The sequence below is a fragment of the Podarcis vaucheri genome (genome assembly GCF_965113315.1).
Source record: "Podarcis vaucheri genome assembly, chromosome: 15".
In the NCBI taxonomy this organism is placed as follows: domain Eukaryota; kingdom Metazoa; phylum Chordata; class Lepidosauria; order Squamata; family Lacertidae; genus Podarcis; species Podarcis vaucheri.
Genome location: NC_138753.1, coordinates 17,568,618 through 17,585,058, shown reverse-complemented (window position 1 = coordinate 17,585,058; position 16,441 = coordinate 17,568,618). Strand labels below are relative to the sequence as shown.

Genomic DNA, 16,441 nt, shown 5'->3' with positions numbered 1-16,441 from the left:
AGCGGGGAAAGCCACCAAGAGGAGCTGCAGGATTGAGAAAAGTGAATTCATGGCCATGTGCTTAGAGTGAAACGGCCACCAGGTGGCACATCTCTTTCCGTCAGGTGATGAGCCGCATCAGCTACGTCTGCAGGCGTAGGAAACACTCAGCACAGGCTGGAGGCAGCAAAAGAAGAAATATTTCTAGCCCTTTCTTGATTGCATTGCTGCTTTGTCTGCATCTGAAATTTACTTAAAAAAAAAAAAGGCTTCATCAAAATTCATCAGTGTTTTGATGTACATTTTCTCTAATATATACATGTTTTCTAATATACACATTTTTGCAAAACAATTCCCACTAATATAAAGCATTTGTGTACATAATTTTCAGTAATATATAGCTGCACACACCACTCCAGTCTTCAAGTGGTGTGAGATTCCAGGGGCTCCAGGTGCTTATCCAGGATTCACATTTTCTCCGGAATGAGGCTGTGGTGTCTTTCTGATACCTGGTTTATTTACACATGTATGCAACCTGAGCCTGCGATGAAAGGGTTCACAGCATTTACACCCCTAAAGGGTCTTGTTCCCGCCCCCGCCCCCATAGCCACAGCTGTGGATTCAAACAGAAATCAAACATTGCTCTGTCTCTCTCTCTGTTCCCAGTTTGCTGCTTTGCTTCTTGGGCATATCACTTCAAACTCTGCAGCCTTTTGTCTTTCTAACTACCCGTGAGTTGAGGGAGGGGGCTTCACTCATTCACCATCTTGCACAGAGCCACTTCCTTTGTTCCCCTTAATGGGCCATCACCTCACCAGGAAGCTAGCTTGGCTGTTCCAGGAATCAGAAGAGGGTCCAGGTTTTCAGCCTAACGCTGAAAACCCTAAACTCATAACTATGCATTGTGTGCACATTGCTTGGCTGGAGAACTGCACTGAAGAATTCGAAGGAGCATGGATTTCAGATAATATCTCGTTTGGGAAAATACAAATTAGGCAGGTCCAGCTTTAAACGTGAATTGAATCGAATCTCTTTCCCGTCCTTTGCTAAGTCCCAGCATTGGAGCCTCAACGCCTGATCTATGGCTAACATCACAAACTACAGGAGACAAAACGTCAGCAAACTGGAGGGTGCGTTCCAAAAGCATGTGCTTGTGAGGATGCTTCCCATAGCAACCCACAAGGTCCAAGCCCTGGGGTATGTCATAAAAGGACCCCTTTCCCTAGGTCTGGAGGTCCTGGGATTCCCAGCACAGGAGGCAGTGCAAGCCCATTAGCACAAGGGCAGGGGAGACGAAACTAAATGTTAAGCTTTGCTTGAGGATGCTTCTTCCGTTCTGTTTCCTTGTATCTGTATGGCACAACCTCACGATAACTGCTGGAGCAAGCAATTTTCGCACAAGACACATCACACTTAAAATTACTGTTACTGCTTACATGCAAATAAAGGGCAAGCATCGTTTTGAACAACCGTTCTTCTGAACATCCTTTAGAAAGAGGGGAGGAGAGATTTAGCTGTGGTTCCTCCATTGCAGGGGGTTGGACGAGACAACCCTTTTGACGCTATAATTCTATGATACTATTAACCTGAAACGAGAAATGACTGATGCCTTCCCTTGTTGCAGCGGAGGGGAATACAGTGGTACCTCGGGTTAAGTACTTAATTTGTTCCGGAGATCCATTCTTAACCTGAAACTGTTCTTAACCTGAAGCACCACTGTATTTAATGGGGACTCCCGCTGCTGCACGATTTCTGTTCTTATCCTGAAGCAAACTTTTTAACCTGAAGCACTATATCTGGGTTAGCGGAGTCTGTAACCTGAAGCGTATGTAACCTGAAGTACCACTGTATCTGCAAACTCCCCAGCTAGTGTTCCCTGTTACGGGAGGAAGTTCTTGTGCAGGGAGAAGTCTCATCTGGCCCCTTTCCCAACCAGCTCGCATTCCACTCTAGTGGCATCAGGCCTGACGGAATTGTTTAAGGTGGTTAAGGGTACAATATACGTTTTAATATTTCCTTCCCGTTTCCCTCCTTTGCTAATGCGAAAACAAGGAGGCGTTAAGGCATGAAAAGCCCTCGCATTTACAAAGTCTACAAAAGCCAGGGAGTTCATTGTCAGAAGTGTGTGCACAGTGGGTGGAGTAATTCCTCGGTGCATAAATATTAGGCTACAAGCCCGCTGAGCCTCATATTTGGTTCTTTGATGGTGGATGCCTCTGGAAAAAAATGTGGGTTATTACAGGCATATTCATGTGATCAGGTGGCCCAGGGTAACTGTGAGAGGAGGGGGAGTGCCCAGGCTTTGCAAGCTGAAGGTCTCAGGTTCAGTCCTTGGCACATCCAGGTAGGCCTGGCAGTCTCCAGTCCGAAAGAATGGAGAGCACCTGGCAATCACTGCAGACATGAGCTCAATGAACCAATAGCTTCCCATATTTTCATGTAATCTCTGGACATGGTTTTTAAGCAGAGGTGGGGTGGCCATCTGTCATGGATGCTTTAGTTGAGATTCCTGCATTGCAGGGGGGTGAACTGGATGACCCTGAGGGTCCCTTCCAACTCCACAATTCTATGATTCTATGCCCAATACAGTTTGCTTTGTGCGGGGCTGCCCAGAGGCTGCAGTTTCTGCAAAACGGAACATCTGCGCAAGACCACACTTGACAGGTTCTCAAAGATCGGTTCCAGCTTCCTATTTGTCACTGGGCCTAATTCAAGGTAGGGGAAGATCTGTCTGTTTGGGGCCTCTCCAGTTCTCGTTTTACCCATCTTAAATCTAGCTCTCTAGATACCTGTGGCAGCCTATATTAAAAAATCCTCTCTGGCTTCTGATTGGAACCCGGGCGTCTCATTTTGGCTCCAGCAAGAGCACATCCTGATTTCCAACTGAGGCATGTCAGAGAGTATTCTTTACCTAACACATGCCTGCTTTATAAACAGGGGTTGGTTGGGGGAACTGTGCTGCAAAATTCAGGTAAGTGCAAATTTCCAAGACTGGCTGTGTTTCAGTTCTCATATTCTTCAGAAAGTGCAGCTTTTATGGATTCACCTTTAAATGCAAAACAAGTTGAATTTCTCTGCCATCTAGAATGGTAACCCATAAGCAGGGAATCTATACCAGTTGCTGGAAACCATAGGAAGGGAGAGGGTTCTTGTTCTCAGATCCTGCAACAGGCATCTGGTTGGCCACTGTGAGGACAGGATACTGGACTTCATGGGAAATGGGCCTGATCCAGCAGGTTCTTCTTGTGTTCTTATGTTCAAGGTCTTCAGGCGGGCATGGCCTAACTTGGCCCTCCAGCTGTTTTGGGACTACAACTCCCATCATCCCTAGCTAACAGGACCAGTGGTCAGGGATGATGGGAATTGTAGTGCCAACACAGCTGGAGAGCCAAGTTTGGCCATGCCTGGTCTTAAGGCCTTGGATGTGGGCCTCTGAAAGAGTTCCTCTCCCCTCATCATCCTTTCCAGGCTGTGAGGTCATAGAATTGTAGAGTTGGAAGGGTCATCTAGTCCAAAGCCTTACAGTGCAGGAATCATAGCTGTGAAGGCTCTCTTGGTGCTGCTGAATGAAATCTGTGACTTGGCAGTAGGTCCTCTTCCCAGGCCTGGGACCTCTTCTTCCCCTTGAGTTTCAGCTTATGACTGCTGAGGCTGCCTTTCAGTGTCAGTTGAATGCTTTCCTCTTTTACCAGATTTTCTGTGAGTCCTGGAAGGCTTGCTCCCTGCCTTGCAGGCCCTTTCCCACCTGGCCTGGGAGAGCAGGGGCCTCGATTGACTCCAACTGCAAAGGCTGAGGCTGCTGAAGAGGCCAGAGACCATCTTGGCTGTCTTTTAGCGCAGACCCAGGTCACTGAGCCTGAGCTTCCACAGCTACCATCTGCCATGAGCCACCATTGGCAGGAACCGGCAGCAGATATGTCCTGCACTTATGGTAATATTTTACTCTCTTGTTTAATTATGCTGTTTTGAATGTGCATTTTATATTTGACTTCCTTTAGTAATGTTTTCTTCCGAAACGTTTATGATAATTTTGTTGTGGTTAACTTTGCTGCGTTAAATGTGCATTCTGTAACGTTATACTTCCAAATCTTTAAGAGAATATCTTAGTTTCCTGTTAATTATGTTTCTTTGAATGTATACTTTAAACTTGACTTTCTTAAGTAATGTTTTGCTCTGGATTGTTGTATTTGATGTTTTAATGTCAACCTCTTTGAGAGTTTTTCTTTAAAATATAAAGTCGTATAGAAACTAATAATAACAACTGCTGCTGCTGCTGCTTCCCTATACAGGACTGCCTTCAGATGTCTTCTAAATGTTGTATAGTTACTTAACTCCTTGGCTCAGGGGTTGCATAATTCCATACCCTCCAACATTTCTCCAATGAAAATAGGGACATCCTAAGGAAAAGTGGGACATTTCAGGATCAAATCAGAAACCGGCTTCTCTAAATCCGGGACTGTCCCTGGAAATAAGGGACACTTGGGGGGTCTGCACCCACTCACACACCCCTCTCTATCCACCATCCAGGCAAACAAGGTGTATGATCAGAGATCAAGCATCTGTTCCAGGAAAATCCAAAATATGGGTTGCCATGTTTTAAAAAGTGAAAATCTGTACGCAAAAGATGTTTAGTTTTCCCCAAAGTCTCAAAAAAGAAGAAGTTTTTGAGCGGTTTTAAATGAAATTCACCGAAATCTACACTTCCAGCATGGGTTGCCATATCCCCGGAGTTTCCTGGAAATTTCAGCAATTCACTGTTTCCCAATGGCTGAATCCCGGCTATGTCCAGGAAATTCTGGACGTATGACAACCCTAAAGAGAAGCAGTGAGGGATGTTCCTGTTGAGAGTCCCAAAGGTCATGCAGGGTGGCTTGGAGGGCCACACAAGGTCCCCTTTCCCCGCTCCCAAGGAAAAGACCCTCCCCTTCAAAAAGGCAGCCAAGGACACACACACACATTTTGGCTCTACACCTTATCTGTTTGAAAGGATCGTCCTGACCTGGTTAGAGCCTTGCAGCTTATATGGTATGCATGAATGGTCAAGAAACACCACCATACAAGGCCAGATTTAGGTTTGATGAGGCCCTAAGATACTGAAGGTAATAGGGCCCTTTATATGCCCAGCTGTGCTTTGCCAACAACCAATTGTCACTGTTTTTGTGTGTTGAATATATACTAATTTATGGACCTAATAGATATCTAAAGCCATTTGCGCATAACAAATAGGAGCATACACAACACAAATCACTGTTGCTGTATGTAGATTTTATTTTATTTATTTTTTATCTTATATTTTGGAAACCTACATCCAGTTGTTGTTTTTCTTTTAATTTTTGGGGGGGCACCCAAGAGAGTGGGGCCCTAAGCTATAGCTTGTTTAGCTTATGCGTAAATCTGGCACTGCCACCATATATAAATATATATCTGAACAAATCCTCAATTAGAGAAAGAACCATTTATTTTATCACTTTTAAAACATCATAATTCATCATCATCATACAACAGTCTTTAGCTTAACACGTTTCTTTTTAGAAAAACAAAAGGCCCCAAAGGTTACTTGCAAAATTATATATATACTTCTATATATTTAATACCCCAAAATACACTGCATATATAAACTAGAAAATACATCTTTCAGGAATGTTTCATTTTGCAAAATAGGATTGACCCACATTCCAAAGAGCACAAACATGGAGAAAGATTGGCTTGGCCTCTTGTTTTTGTTTAGCAAAGAAACAGCATCAGTGCTTGGGTTGTATCCAACCAGCGTCTCCTCAAGAGTAGATGCATTGGAATTAACAAAACTAATCTAGTCATGTGTGTTTATTTCAATGGGCCTACTCTGAGCAGGACTAGCATGGAATACTGCCCGTTGTCATGTAAGCTTTTCTAGATTGTGCTTGGGATGGTACATGCAAATTGGAGGTGTCAGTCTTGTGGCTGGGGGAAGACTTACAACCAAATTTCTGCCAACTTCATTCAGATCATGATAGCCCAAGGTTGGGTGGACCTGTGGCCCTCAAGATGCTGTTGTTGGACCCTCCAATCCCCAACAGCCAGCATGACCAATGGTCAGGGATGGTGGGAATAGTAGTTCAGCAGAATCCGGACAGCTACCAAAGATTCCTCATCCCAGAAATAGATTTTTATGGCCTTTTACCGCTGTGGCTTTCAGGTAAGAGCTTCTGGGAACCTTTTCTACACTGACTTGTCTTCCGAGGAAACCCTGGCACACCTGTCATGGGACTCGTGTCTCATGGAGGGTCCTGAGAAGGCTTCTGGGGAGCACTCTCAGGTCTCTGAGGCCCCACCTTTGTTCTTCTTGGGACGCACCCAAGAGAACACTCTTGTTGGTGTGGATTTTATGAAGCGGCTGCTTGTGGAGGGCAAACTGGCGGCGGTGGTGGGGGTTTTTTGGAAAGTGTGTCCACCGTTAGGAACACAGGGATCTGCCTTATGCCAGGTCCAGCCATTAGTGGAAGAAGTCCAGGGACCCACTCAGCAGAAGGAGCAGGAGGACTCCAAGACACAGCAGGATTGGCTTACCAGGCACAAGAGTCTGAAACTTGTTCCCAAAGTGGAAACTAATATGATGCCCTCACAATGCCATGGGACTCCAGTTCCCATCAGCATGGCTGGTGGCAAGGGATGATGGGAGTCCCAACAACTTCCAGAGGAGGCGCCACAGTAGCTGCTCCTGTTTTGCTACCTAAAGAGGCCCTTTGCACAACACAGGAATAAGATGAATAGCTCAGCTGGTTAGAGTGTGGTGCTGATAACGCCAAGGTTGCAGGTTTGATCCTTGTATGGGGCAGCTGCATATTCCAGCATTGCAGGGGGTTGGACTATTATCCTCAAGGTCCCTTCCAACTCTATGATTCTATGAAATATTTCTATGAATCTGGAGCTTTGGGCAGGGGGAGGGAACCCCAGGATCCCCAGAAACACAGAATAAAAACTAGGGATTTAAGTCAACCAATTAATTGTTGAGTTTGAATTATGGCAGAGGTGGGGAGCCTATTTATGGCCCACCAGATTTTGTTGGGCACCCAACCACCCGCACCCCAACAGCCCAATCCAGCTTGTTCAATGGTCAGAGATGCTGGAAATTGTAACAGGTTCTGCTGGACTAGGGAGAAGCAGCAGATCCCAGTTTATTTTGCTTATTTTGGGTGACAAAACATTTATCGGTTTTGGTTTGCTTGCTTTTAGCCTGGTAACCTGGAGGAAAAATTTACCGGGGTAAAACAAATTTCTGCATCTGGACTGCAACCAGAAGAGCTGAGGCAAATGTCCATTTTAAGGAAGAAATGACAGGCCAAAAATGGTTTGTGCTGTATGACGTGATCGTCAGAGTTATTGCATCCATTCTGGCAGCTAACAAATCAACCCAGAAGAGTTTTAGTGCCTGTAGAAAGAGAACCTTGCTCTCCTCTCATGGAACCCAACCCTATTTAATCATCACTGTTACATATTCACGGCTTGAATCAAAATAGCAGGTGACAGGCATTAATCAGAAATAAACTCAAATGTGAGCTAAAGTGGTATTTTAATTACCCAGAATGCCTTAAGACATATCTACACTATGAACTGAAAGTGGTTTAAATGGGCATTTTCTCCCTTCAGGAAACTCTGGGGACTGTGGTTCTGTGAGGTGATTTAGGGTTTCAAACACACAGTCGTACCTCGGTTGTCCAACTTAATCCGTTCCGGCAGTCCGTTCGACTCCTGGAACTGTTCGACAACCAAGGCGCGGCTTCCAATTGGCTGCAGGAGCTTCCTGCACTCAACTGGAAGCCGTGGAAGCCGTGTGAGACGTTCGGCTTCCAAAAAGCATTCACAAACCAAAACACTCACTTCTGGGTTTGTGGCTTTCGGGAACCAAAACATTCGATTACCAAGGCGTTCAAGAACCAAGGTACAACTGTACTCCTGTTCCTCTCATCAGACTTCATTTCCCAGGATTCTCTGGGGGTAGCCATGGCAGTTAAAATGGCACAAAATCAATGTAAGTTTGTAGTGTAGTTGCAGCCCTAGTTTCCGGATATAACCATTGTTCTTTTCAAGACCACGGGCTTGTTTTTCCAACAGACACATTGCATACATTTTCCTTTTTTTTTTAGTTTATTTTTTTTAGCAAAAAAAAGTTACAAAGCTGCACCCCAAATGTACAGATTGAAAAGATGTACAAATTACATTTTTAAAAACAACACCAACAACAATGGATTTGATAGTAAAAACAACAACAACTGCATTTGTGACCGAGGTCAACTCGTTTTAGTTTTCATCTTTCTTTTTTAATACTGTGAGATATAGGTAAAAACATAACTCTGCATAATTTATACAGTAAGTTGCCTTCTGACTTGGTTGACCCTCTGAGTAGCGGCCGGACAAACGCACAGCGCTCGTGAATCGGTTATGCTCTCGCAGCCCCTGAAACCCTGGCCAAGCTTGGGAGCTGCTGTCATTTAAATTAGTTCCATTTTGCATTCATAAGACTACCTGCCCATGATCCACTATAACTTCTTCTTTTTCCCTTGGTCTCAGATGCTTCTGGAGATATTAACAAAACTGATACAACAACAATGCACATTCTCAAAAGGTCCTTTCAATGCCCTTGTCTTAAAATATACATATTTATTTATAGGAATATATATATTTATTAATTTCTCTCTCTCTCTCTTTTTCCAGTTGGGTGAAAAGCAACAAGCCACAATTGGCTTCATAGCTAAGATTCCAGTTGGGTGTCTCCAAACAAAGTCCTATAATATAGGAGCTTGCTTCTGCTTCTGCCCCCAAACCGGAAAACGAAAAAACAACGAAAAAAAACTGGTCATTGCCATTAGTCTGGAACAAACAAACATTTATCTTCTAAGACTTAGAGGTCTTGGTCTTTTCCTTCCCAAAAAAACAAGAAAACAAAATAAGCGCCTTGGACTTTACAACGCTTTGTCTAAGATCTGAAGTGATAACCACTGCAAATTCTGAAACACATTCCACTTGGCTCTAGAGAGGATATAAGGCTTAGAACCAAAATAAAATGCGTAATACTGGCCCACCGGAGAATCCACCTGCCTGTCCAAGACAGAGTTACAAAAAAGAAAAAGTTGACTCCAATAATAATTATAATAATTATAATATCCAGTTTTTTAGCTTTCTTCCCAACGGAAAGGCACATGTCCAACAGAAACAAGAAAAGAAATGTCCAGAGATATCCACGGATGGAAAAAGAACAGCTCGTCACATGGAGAAAGGCGCCTAGTAGTAGCTGCCCAGGTGCGATGGCATATGGGAGTTGGCATGGCGGGGCACGTTTGGGTTGGGGTAGATGCTTCCTGCCGGGGAAGTCCAATAGGGCGACGCGGCGCCAAAGAAACTCGAGGAAGTGACGGGCATGGAGGAAGGATGTGGAGGCACAAAGTTCACCTTCTGCTGGTGTGCATGGTACGAAGGCACGTAGGAGAGATCCGAAGGGTATTTGTACATGGAGGACTCGGTGGGGTGAGGCTGGAGCGCCTGGGCAATGCCGTGAAAGTCAAACTTGTAGGCATACCTCTTGCCATGCACCTTGGTCATAATGTTCTTGTCGTAATAGTAGCGCAGGGCCCGGCTCAGCTTGTCGTAGTTCATGTTGGGCTTGCTCTTGCGCTCGCCCCAGCGCTTGGCCACCTCGTCGGGATCCGTCATCTTGAACTCCCCATTGGTGCCTTCCCACGTGATGCAACTGGCGTTGGAGCTGTCAGACAGCAGCTCCAGGAGGAACTGCCAGAGCTGGATCTGACCGCTCCCTGCAAGAGAAGAGGCCACAAAACGCCCAGTTACCAGGAGGTACAATGCCCCAAAGCCAAGGGGCCAGGAATATCATCTGCCAGCTGATAATTGATCAATGCCAAAGTGGAGCAGTGGTTAGAATGCCAGACTGGGACCGGGGAAAGACCAAGGTTCTTTTTTAATATGTAAAAAAATATTTATTTGGTTTTTCAAATTAAAATTTTACAGAGATATATCAAACATATATCATGAAAACAAGATTCCAAGGAATCTCCTGGACTTCCATCCTCCCCTTTGTGGGTCCTGTTATTAATCATTTCCTTCTGCATCTTTTATGATAATCCAAATCTTCTACATCTCCACTGTGTCCAGTGATATTCCAATACTACTAACGATTTTAATTGTTTACAATGGTCTTTAAGATCAGTTATAATTTTCCCCATTCCTTATTAAAATCTTGGTCTTCCTGATTTCTGATTCTTCCGGTCATTTTAGCCATTTCAGTATAGTCCATCAACTTCATCTGCCATGCTTCTCTGGTAGAGACTTTGTCTTCTTTCCATCTCTAGGAAAGACCAGGGTTCAGTTCCCCCGACTTGGCCATGAAGCTCCCTGGGTGAGTTTGGGGGCTGGTCACAGCCTCTCAGCCTAGCCTACCTCACAGGGTTGTTGTGGGAATTAATGGAGGAAGGGGAGGGGACCATGCAGGCCGCCTTGAGCTCTTTGCAGGAAAAGGTGAGCTATAAATGGAATAAAAATATTGGTGGTGGTTTGTCTCCAATGTCCTTCCAGGTGGCTTGGAGATGTCTATATCCTATTAATCCCAATACCTCCTGGATGTGAGCCGGACAAGATCAGGCATAGACAAATTCGGCCCTCCAGATGCTTTGGGACTACAACTCCCATCATCCCTAGCTAACAGAACCAGTTGTCAGGGATGATGTAGTCCCTAAACATCTGAAGGGCCGAGTTTGCCTATGCCTGGTTAAGATGATACATGGAATGTATCTTCTCTATCTGTCAGGGTGTGCATGTGAAATGGCAGCCATTTGTGAGGGCTGGACTGCAGCTTTAGGAACCCTTTTCTCTATATACTGTAGTCTAGACAAAAGCCTCCCTCCTATGAAGCTGCCATTGCCAGAAGTTGCTGGTGGCACCAATAGCCAGTTTCCTCTGGTGGATATAACAATCCCCCCTTGACGCAGAGTGATAATGAACTGTCCCCCATTAAACCAGTTGTTCCCAAAGTGGGTGATACTACCCCATGGGGGGTGGAATTACCAAGGAGGGCACTAAGAGGCAAGAGGTACTGGAGGTATAAATGACTATCAGATTTTGAAAAGCTGATGTCACAGGATCAAGTACATCAAATTTTGTTGAATTATAGCTTTAATTGGATTTTGAATAAATGTGCAATTAATTGTTACTGTTGCGAATTTTACTGCATTGTGTTCTTTTGAATGATGCTATTTATAGATTTGGGTATAGGGCAGTGGGGGCAAGTTTATGGAATCAAGGTGGTGGTGGCGGCCTCAAAAGGTTTGAGAACCACTCAATTAAATAGAAGCTTCAGAGGGGATTTTTGTTGGGACTTCGTGGGGGTGGTGAAAAGGGTTAAACCCTTCCTCATAGCTCTACTCCTGGTCAGACCTGGTCACGCTTCCTCCCCCTGCAGCTGCTTTTTAAAAAACAAGGATGACCTATTATCCTCAGTAAATTTTATGTTTCCCTTTGGGGCCCCCAGACAGCTGGTCTACCTGGCGGCTCCCATGAATGAAAGATCACAACACTCTGCTTGTTTGTTTTCTGTTAAATAGCAGCCATTGGAGAAGGAGGAAATTCGCCTTGTGAACAGCCACTCTGGTTGGCTCCCAGCAGAATATTAAAAGCATGATAAAACACCAATCATTAAAAACTTCCCTAAAGAGGGCTGCCTTTCAGATGTTTTCTAAAAGTCAGATAGTTGTTTATTTCCTTGGCATCTGATGGGAGGGCATTCCACAGGGCGGGTGCCACCACTGAGAAGGCCCTCTGCCTGGTTACAATGTAATCACATGCTCAAAGCAGCTGCAGAAATTCCAGCTAATATTTTGTGAATGAGCAAACTGGCTGTGGTGAGGTATAAGCTGATCCATCAAGTCAATGCCATACATTGGTTTATTATTTCTTGGACCAGATGAAACTGACAGGATTTTTTATTTTTTGTTTTGCCAATGCAACTATGACCCACCCATACCTGCCTTCGGAATTCAACAATGACATTCCTTGTGCTTAGGATGTCTGTGTTCAGGTAATGATTTTTCAAGCCTTGTGAATCTTGGCATTGGATTTAGAAAACTCCAGCTAGCCAATATATATTCAACAAACCTCCTTTCTTTCTTTCTTTCTTCAAAATGAATACTGTGCTCGCCCCTCCCCAAAAAAGGTCTTAGCTAACAGGAATGCTCCCTGGACAGAAACCCAGTGACCTTAAACTAAAACAACATGTGACCCCAATAGTTGGTGAGTGTTTCATTGAACGGGGTGGGGGGTGGGACCCAGAGTGAGAACTGCAACCCATACAGGAGATGAGAGCCATAAGGTATTGATCTAAGAACTGGAGAGATAGAATGAGCCCATGGGCTGTTAACCTGTTGACCCACTAGACTCACCTGGGTTGGCTAAACGGCTGCTGGTAGGTCCTAAAATCTGGTAGGGATCTAAGTAAAGAGACCAACAAAAGGAAAAGGAAATTAGACACTGTTCAGTCCTCTGCACCAAAGGCTACTTATCACAGCTGCAAACTGCAATGTTATTGTTAGCTTCAACGGGATGCTATTTCCACTGTCCATAAGAGCACCTGAGAGATCCTTGCTTGCTGTTCATTTCCTGGGTAACCAATAGTTATACATAGAATATTTATTAAGGGTGTGCATCACCTCTGTGTACTTTCTGAATTACGAGGCAAATAGGCATGATTTGGGTGAGCGTAAAACCACTCTTATGTCATAGTGGTATAATGATAATAATAATAATAATAATAATAATAATAATAATAATAATAATGCTCCACCCATCTAGCTGGGTATATACATATTTTTCTAAGGGAATAAACTTTCGACACCAGTACCTGGCTGGGGTCGCTGTTGCTCCACACTCTTGCTCACAGCTTGCGTCCCTCCCAGAGGAGGACCTGGGGGTATCAGAGAAATGAAAGCATTTCAGATCGCAGGAGAAAAAAGGAAGCAGATTCCATGCACAATAAAAGAAGACTGTGTAATACAGTATTTGAAGGCAGACCTTGTCGCCATAGTCCGTGTTTTTCACCAATGAGTGATGCTGGTGAAGTTCTCCTGAGCCAGGCTGAGCAAGAGACTTTGTGAGCTCAAAAAAGCCTGCCTCGGAGAAGAGGTGAGCCTTACCAGCTCCTGGATTTTTCTCTGGTTTGGATTCGAATCCAATCCAGAGAAGAATTCCCAGTTGCCCTGCCCCACCTTGCCACTAGGCCACTCTGTCCACCTCACCACAAAGCCGCTCTGTCCTTCAACCCCCACAGTCCTGCTGGCTTCCCCCCACTCCCCTAAATATTCTCAGATTGACTCAGTCAATCCAAGGTCCTCTTGGCCTTCCAGATAACCTACAATAGTTTGGGTCTCTCTGTTTTTGTAAAAACAACAAAAACAAAAAACCCTGTGCATTTTAATCGTAGGGGTGTTGTGTGTCCTATTTTGATTGCATTTGTTTAGTTGATAAGGCAATCAATTTTATTGTATATAGCCAAAGGCCTTTACAATGGAGAATAAAAGGAAACTTTCCCCTAAAACAGGCATAGGCAACCTCGGCCCTCCAGATGTTTTGGGACTACAACTCCCATCATCCCTAGCTAACAGGACCAGTGATCAGGGATGATGGGAGTTGTAGTCCCAAAACATCTGGAGGGCCGAGTTTGCCTATGCCTGATCTAAATTCATACAACGTAACCTGTAGCAGTTTACAGCATAAAAAGAAATTTACAACATTAAAACTTAAAATTGGAGTGCAGCCACGTAGCTGGAATGGAGCTTCTTGGCTGCCAGTGGAAATTTGGCTACCTGGTGTGTAATATGTACCTGTAGATGTTTATCTGCTAGGAGTTCAACTGCTATGTCCTGTGCAGATTGACCTGGAAGCCATTTAAGAATTGGCAGTATAAATTTTCCTCTGGGTGTTGTATACAGGGGGCAAATCAGCAGATAGTGTGTGATGTCCTCTGCCAGATTGCATCCATGTATACATTTACAATCCATATGGGGAATTTCCTGATATCTCCCCTCCAAATATGCTATGGGCATCTATTGAAATCTTAGTTCCACAAAGGCCCTGCGTAGTTGTGGGAAGGTCAGAGTCTCAAGGTCATGGGGCCTTGAGTGATTGATCTTAACTTGGGGGGTACCAAGTAGAGTAATGGGTGGCAATGATGGGTGCTCTGTCTTGGTTGGCATCCTGATCAAAAATCAAAAAAGGGTGCCAGTATACATCCTTGCTTGACACCTCTGTTAATTGGAATTGCCTTGAAGGCCCAGTCTCACTTGCATGAGGTTCCCTCAATGTACTTGTTGGGTGAGCCAGAGAAGTCTTTTATCTGTTTTTGAATGGGCCAGTTTGTTCCACAGCTGTCCCCTATCTATTAAATCAAAGGCTGAGGAGAAGTCAACGATCACAGCATAGAGAGTCTTATGCGGGCCTTTGGTGAATTTACAGATTAGGTGGTACAAAACAAAAACTTGATCTGCCCGTCATAAATCCTGCTTGCATTTATTTAGTTTTGATTTCAATGCTTTCTAAAAATGTTTCATTTTATATTTACATTGTTTTATGACTCTAAGCTGCCCAGAAACTTTGTGCTACGAGGGGGATGCTAAAGTAAACATCCCTTCTGCAATGTTAACTGATGTCTGTTTGAAACTTTTTAATGGTTTTTATTGTATGTTTTTAAAGCTATAAACTGCTTTGATTTTTTTTATGATACAACGGCATACAAATATTTTAAATACATGAATAAATAAATAAATAAATAAATAGATGGGTTAGCTGAGCAGAGCTCCCACTGAAAATAGAGGGAGTCAAATGAAGTCATGCCTAACTTGTCATGAGTCCTTTAATAAAGCCCATGTTTCATAAAGCAAGTCTGAATCTAACCCAATATTTACGCATGTTTACTAATGGAAGTTCTTGAGATGGCTTAAACTAAAATTAAAACACAGTAACACAGGTGGTCGGGACTTCAGCGTCACTTAACCCCATTCCTCCACGGTATGAACATCAACAGAGCCAATGGCACTACTCTCCCTTTCTATATCTCAGCTGAACACCTTGTGTTCTCAAGCCGAGATACAGATGAGAGTGACAGCTGAGATGCCTAACCGAAGAAATCTGCTGAAGTCTCTGCTTATTTTGAGGTCAAAGTGGGTTAAAGACTCTCTCTTTCCTTTGTGTGAGAGGAGAAGAGTCGGTGGACATAGCCATTGTTGTAGCGCTTAATTCAATTTTTTTAAAAGTTAAACAGGATGTGCCAGTTGTCATCTAGGCCATCGGCAACTCACTTTTGTTGTTGTGGCTGGAGTTCATGCTATTGCCCCATCCTGATCTTCTGACTGCATCGTAGGAAGAAGCATCTAGGAAAGAAGAAGCAGCGAATGTTTCATTTAGAGCAGGGCACAGAGGCAAGAATGAGAGAAAATAATGGCTTGGTTTTAGGAGGTGGCTTAAAATTTGTGCTTGCTTTCATTACAATCTAGGGATCGAGGTGAGCTGGTGCTCTCTGAGATGTTGATGAGCCATGACTCCTGCCTTCCCTGACCATTGGACATGCTGGCTGGGACTGATGGGAGTTGGAGTCCGACAGCATCTTAAGGGCCACAGATCCCTCGCTCCTGTTGTCCTGGATTTGCTGCAGCCCACCCATGTGAGAGGCGGGCATTGCCATCGGCAGCTGTGAGGTGCTCTGAGACGTCTCAAAAGTCAAGCTGAGCCCAGGAGACGCAGCATGCAAATAACGGACGTAGCCAATAGCACCTTGAAAGGAATACCGTATTTTTTGCTCTATAAGACTCAGTTTTTCCCTCCTAAAAAGTAAGGGGAAATGTGTGTGTGTCTTATGGAGTGAATGCAGGCTGCGCAGCTATCCCAGAAGCCAGAACAGCAAGAGGGATTGCTGCTTTCACTGCGCAGCGATCCCTCTTGCTGTTCTGGCTTCTGAGATTCAGAATATTTTTTTTCTTGTTTTCCTCCTCCAAAAACTAGGTGCGTCTTGTGGTCTGGTGCATCTTATAGAGCGAAAAATACAGTATGTAGGAAGCAGACACAGGGGGTGTCCTGTTTCATATGCAGAGGGTGCTCATGCCAAATAGACCACAGGCACCATCTTCCTGTGGGACCTTTTAAAAAATGTGAATACACTTGTTGACATGTAACCCTAAGCCAAATCGTAACCTCTCTTACCATTTGCCTGCCCTCCCTCAGTCCTCCCACTTCCCTTGCACTTTTTGTTGACTCACTGCCTTGTTTTGCTTCTTGGTGGCAGCTGCAGCAGCCCTAGGATGTTGGGGTTGGACTCGATGACCTCTGGGGGTCCCTTCCAACCCCACATTTCCATGATTCTATCATTTGAATACTCAATGTGTGTACATGCTGGCTTTGATCTTTTCCAGCCAGCAATTCCGCTAAAAAAAAT

At 44.3% G+C, this 16,441-nt stretch overlaps 1 protein-coding gene across 4 annotated transcripts in view; it reads right to left on the bottom strand.

Moving 5' to 3' along the window:
• Positions 1–5,784: 5,784 nt before the first annotated feature.
• Positions 5,785–16,441, bottom strand: part of FLI1 (Fli-1 proto-oncogene, ETS transcription factor) — a 119,505-nt gene continuing 108,848 nt past the window's right edge. For all 4 annotated transcript variants that reach the window (XM_082201465.1, XM_082201466.1, XM_082201467.1 and 1 more), the window contains 4 exons: positions 15,312–15,383; positions 12,860–12,922; positions 12,402–12,449; positions 5,785–9,767 (listed from right to left, as the gene is read on the bottom strand). In XM_082201465.1, coding sequence (XP_082057591.1) covers positions 9,238–9,767; positions 12,402–12,449; positions 12,860–12,922; positions 15,312–15,383 — 713 coding nt within the window. In that variant the 3' untranslated portion in view covers positions 5,785–9,237. The remainder of the gene's footprint in view (positions 9,768–12,401; positions 12,450–12,859; positions 12,923–15,311; positions 15,384–16,441) is intronic.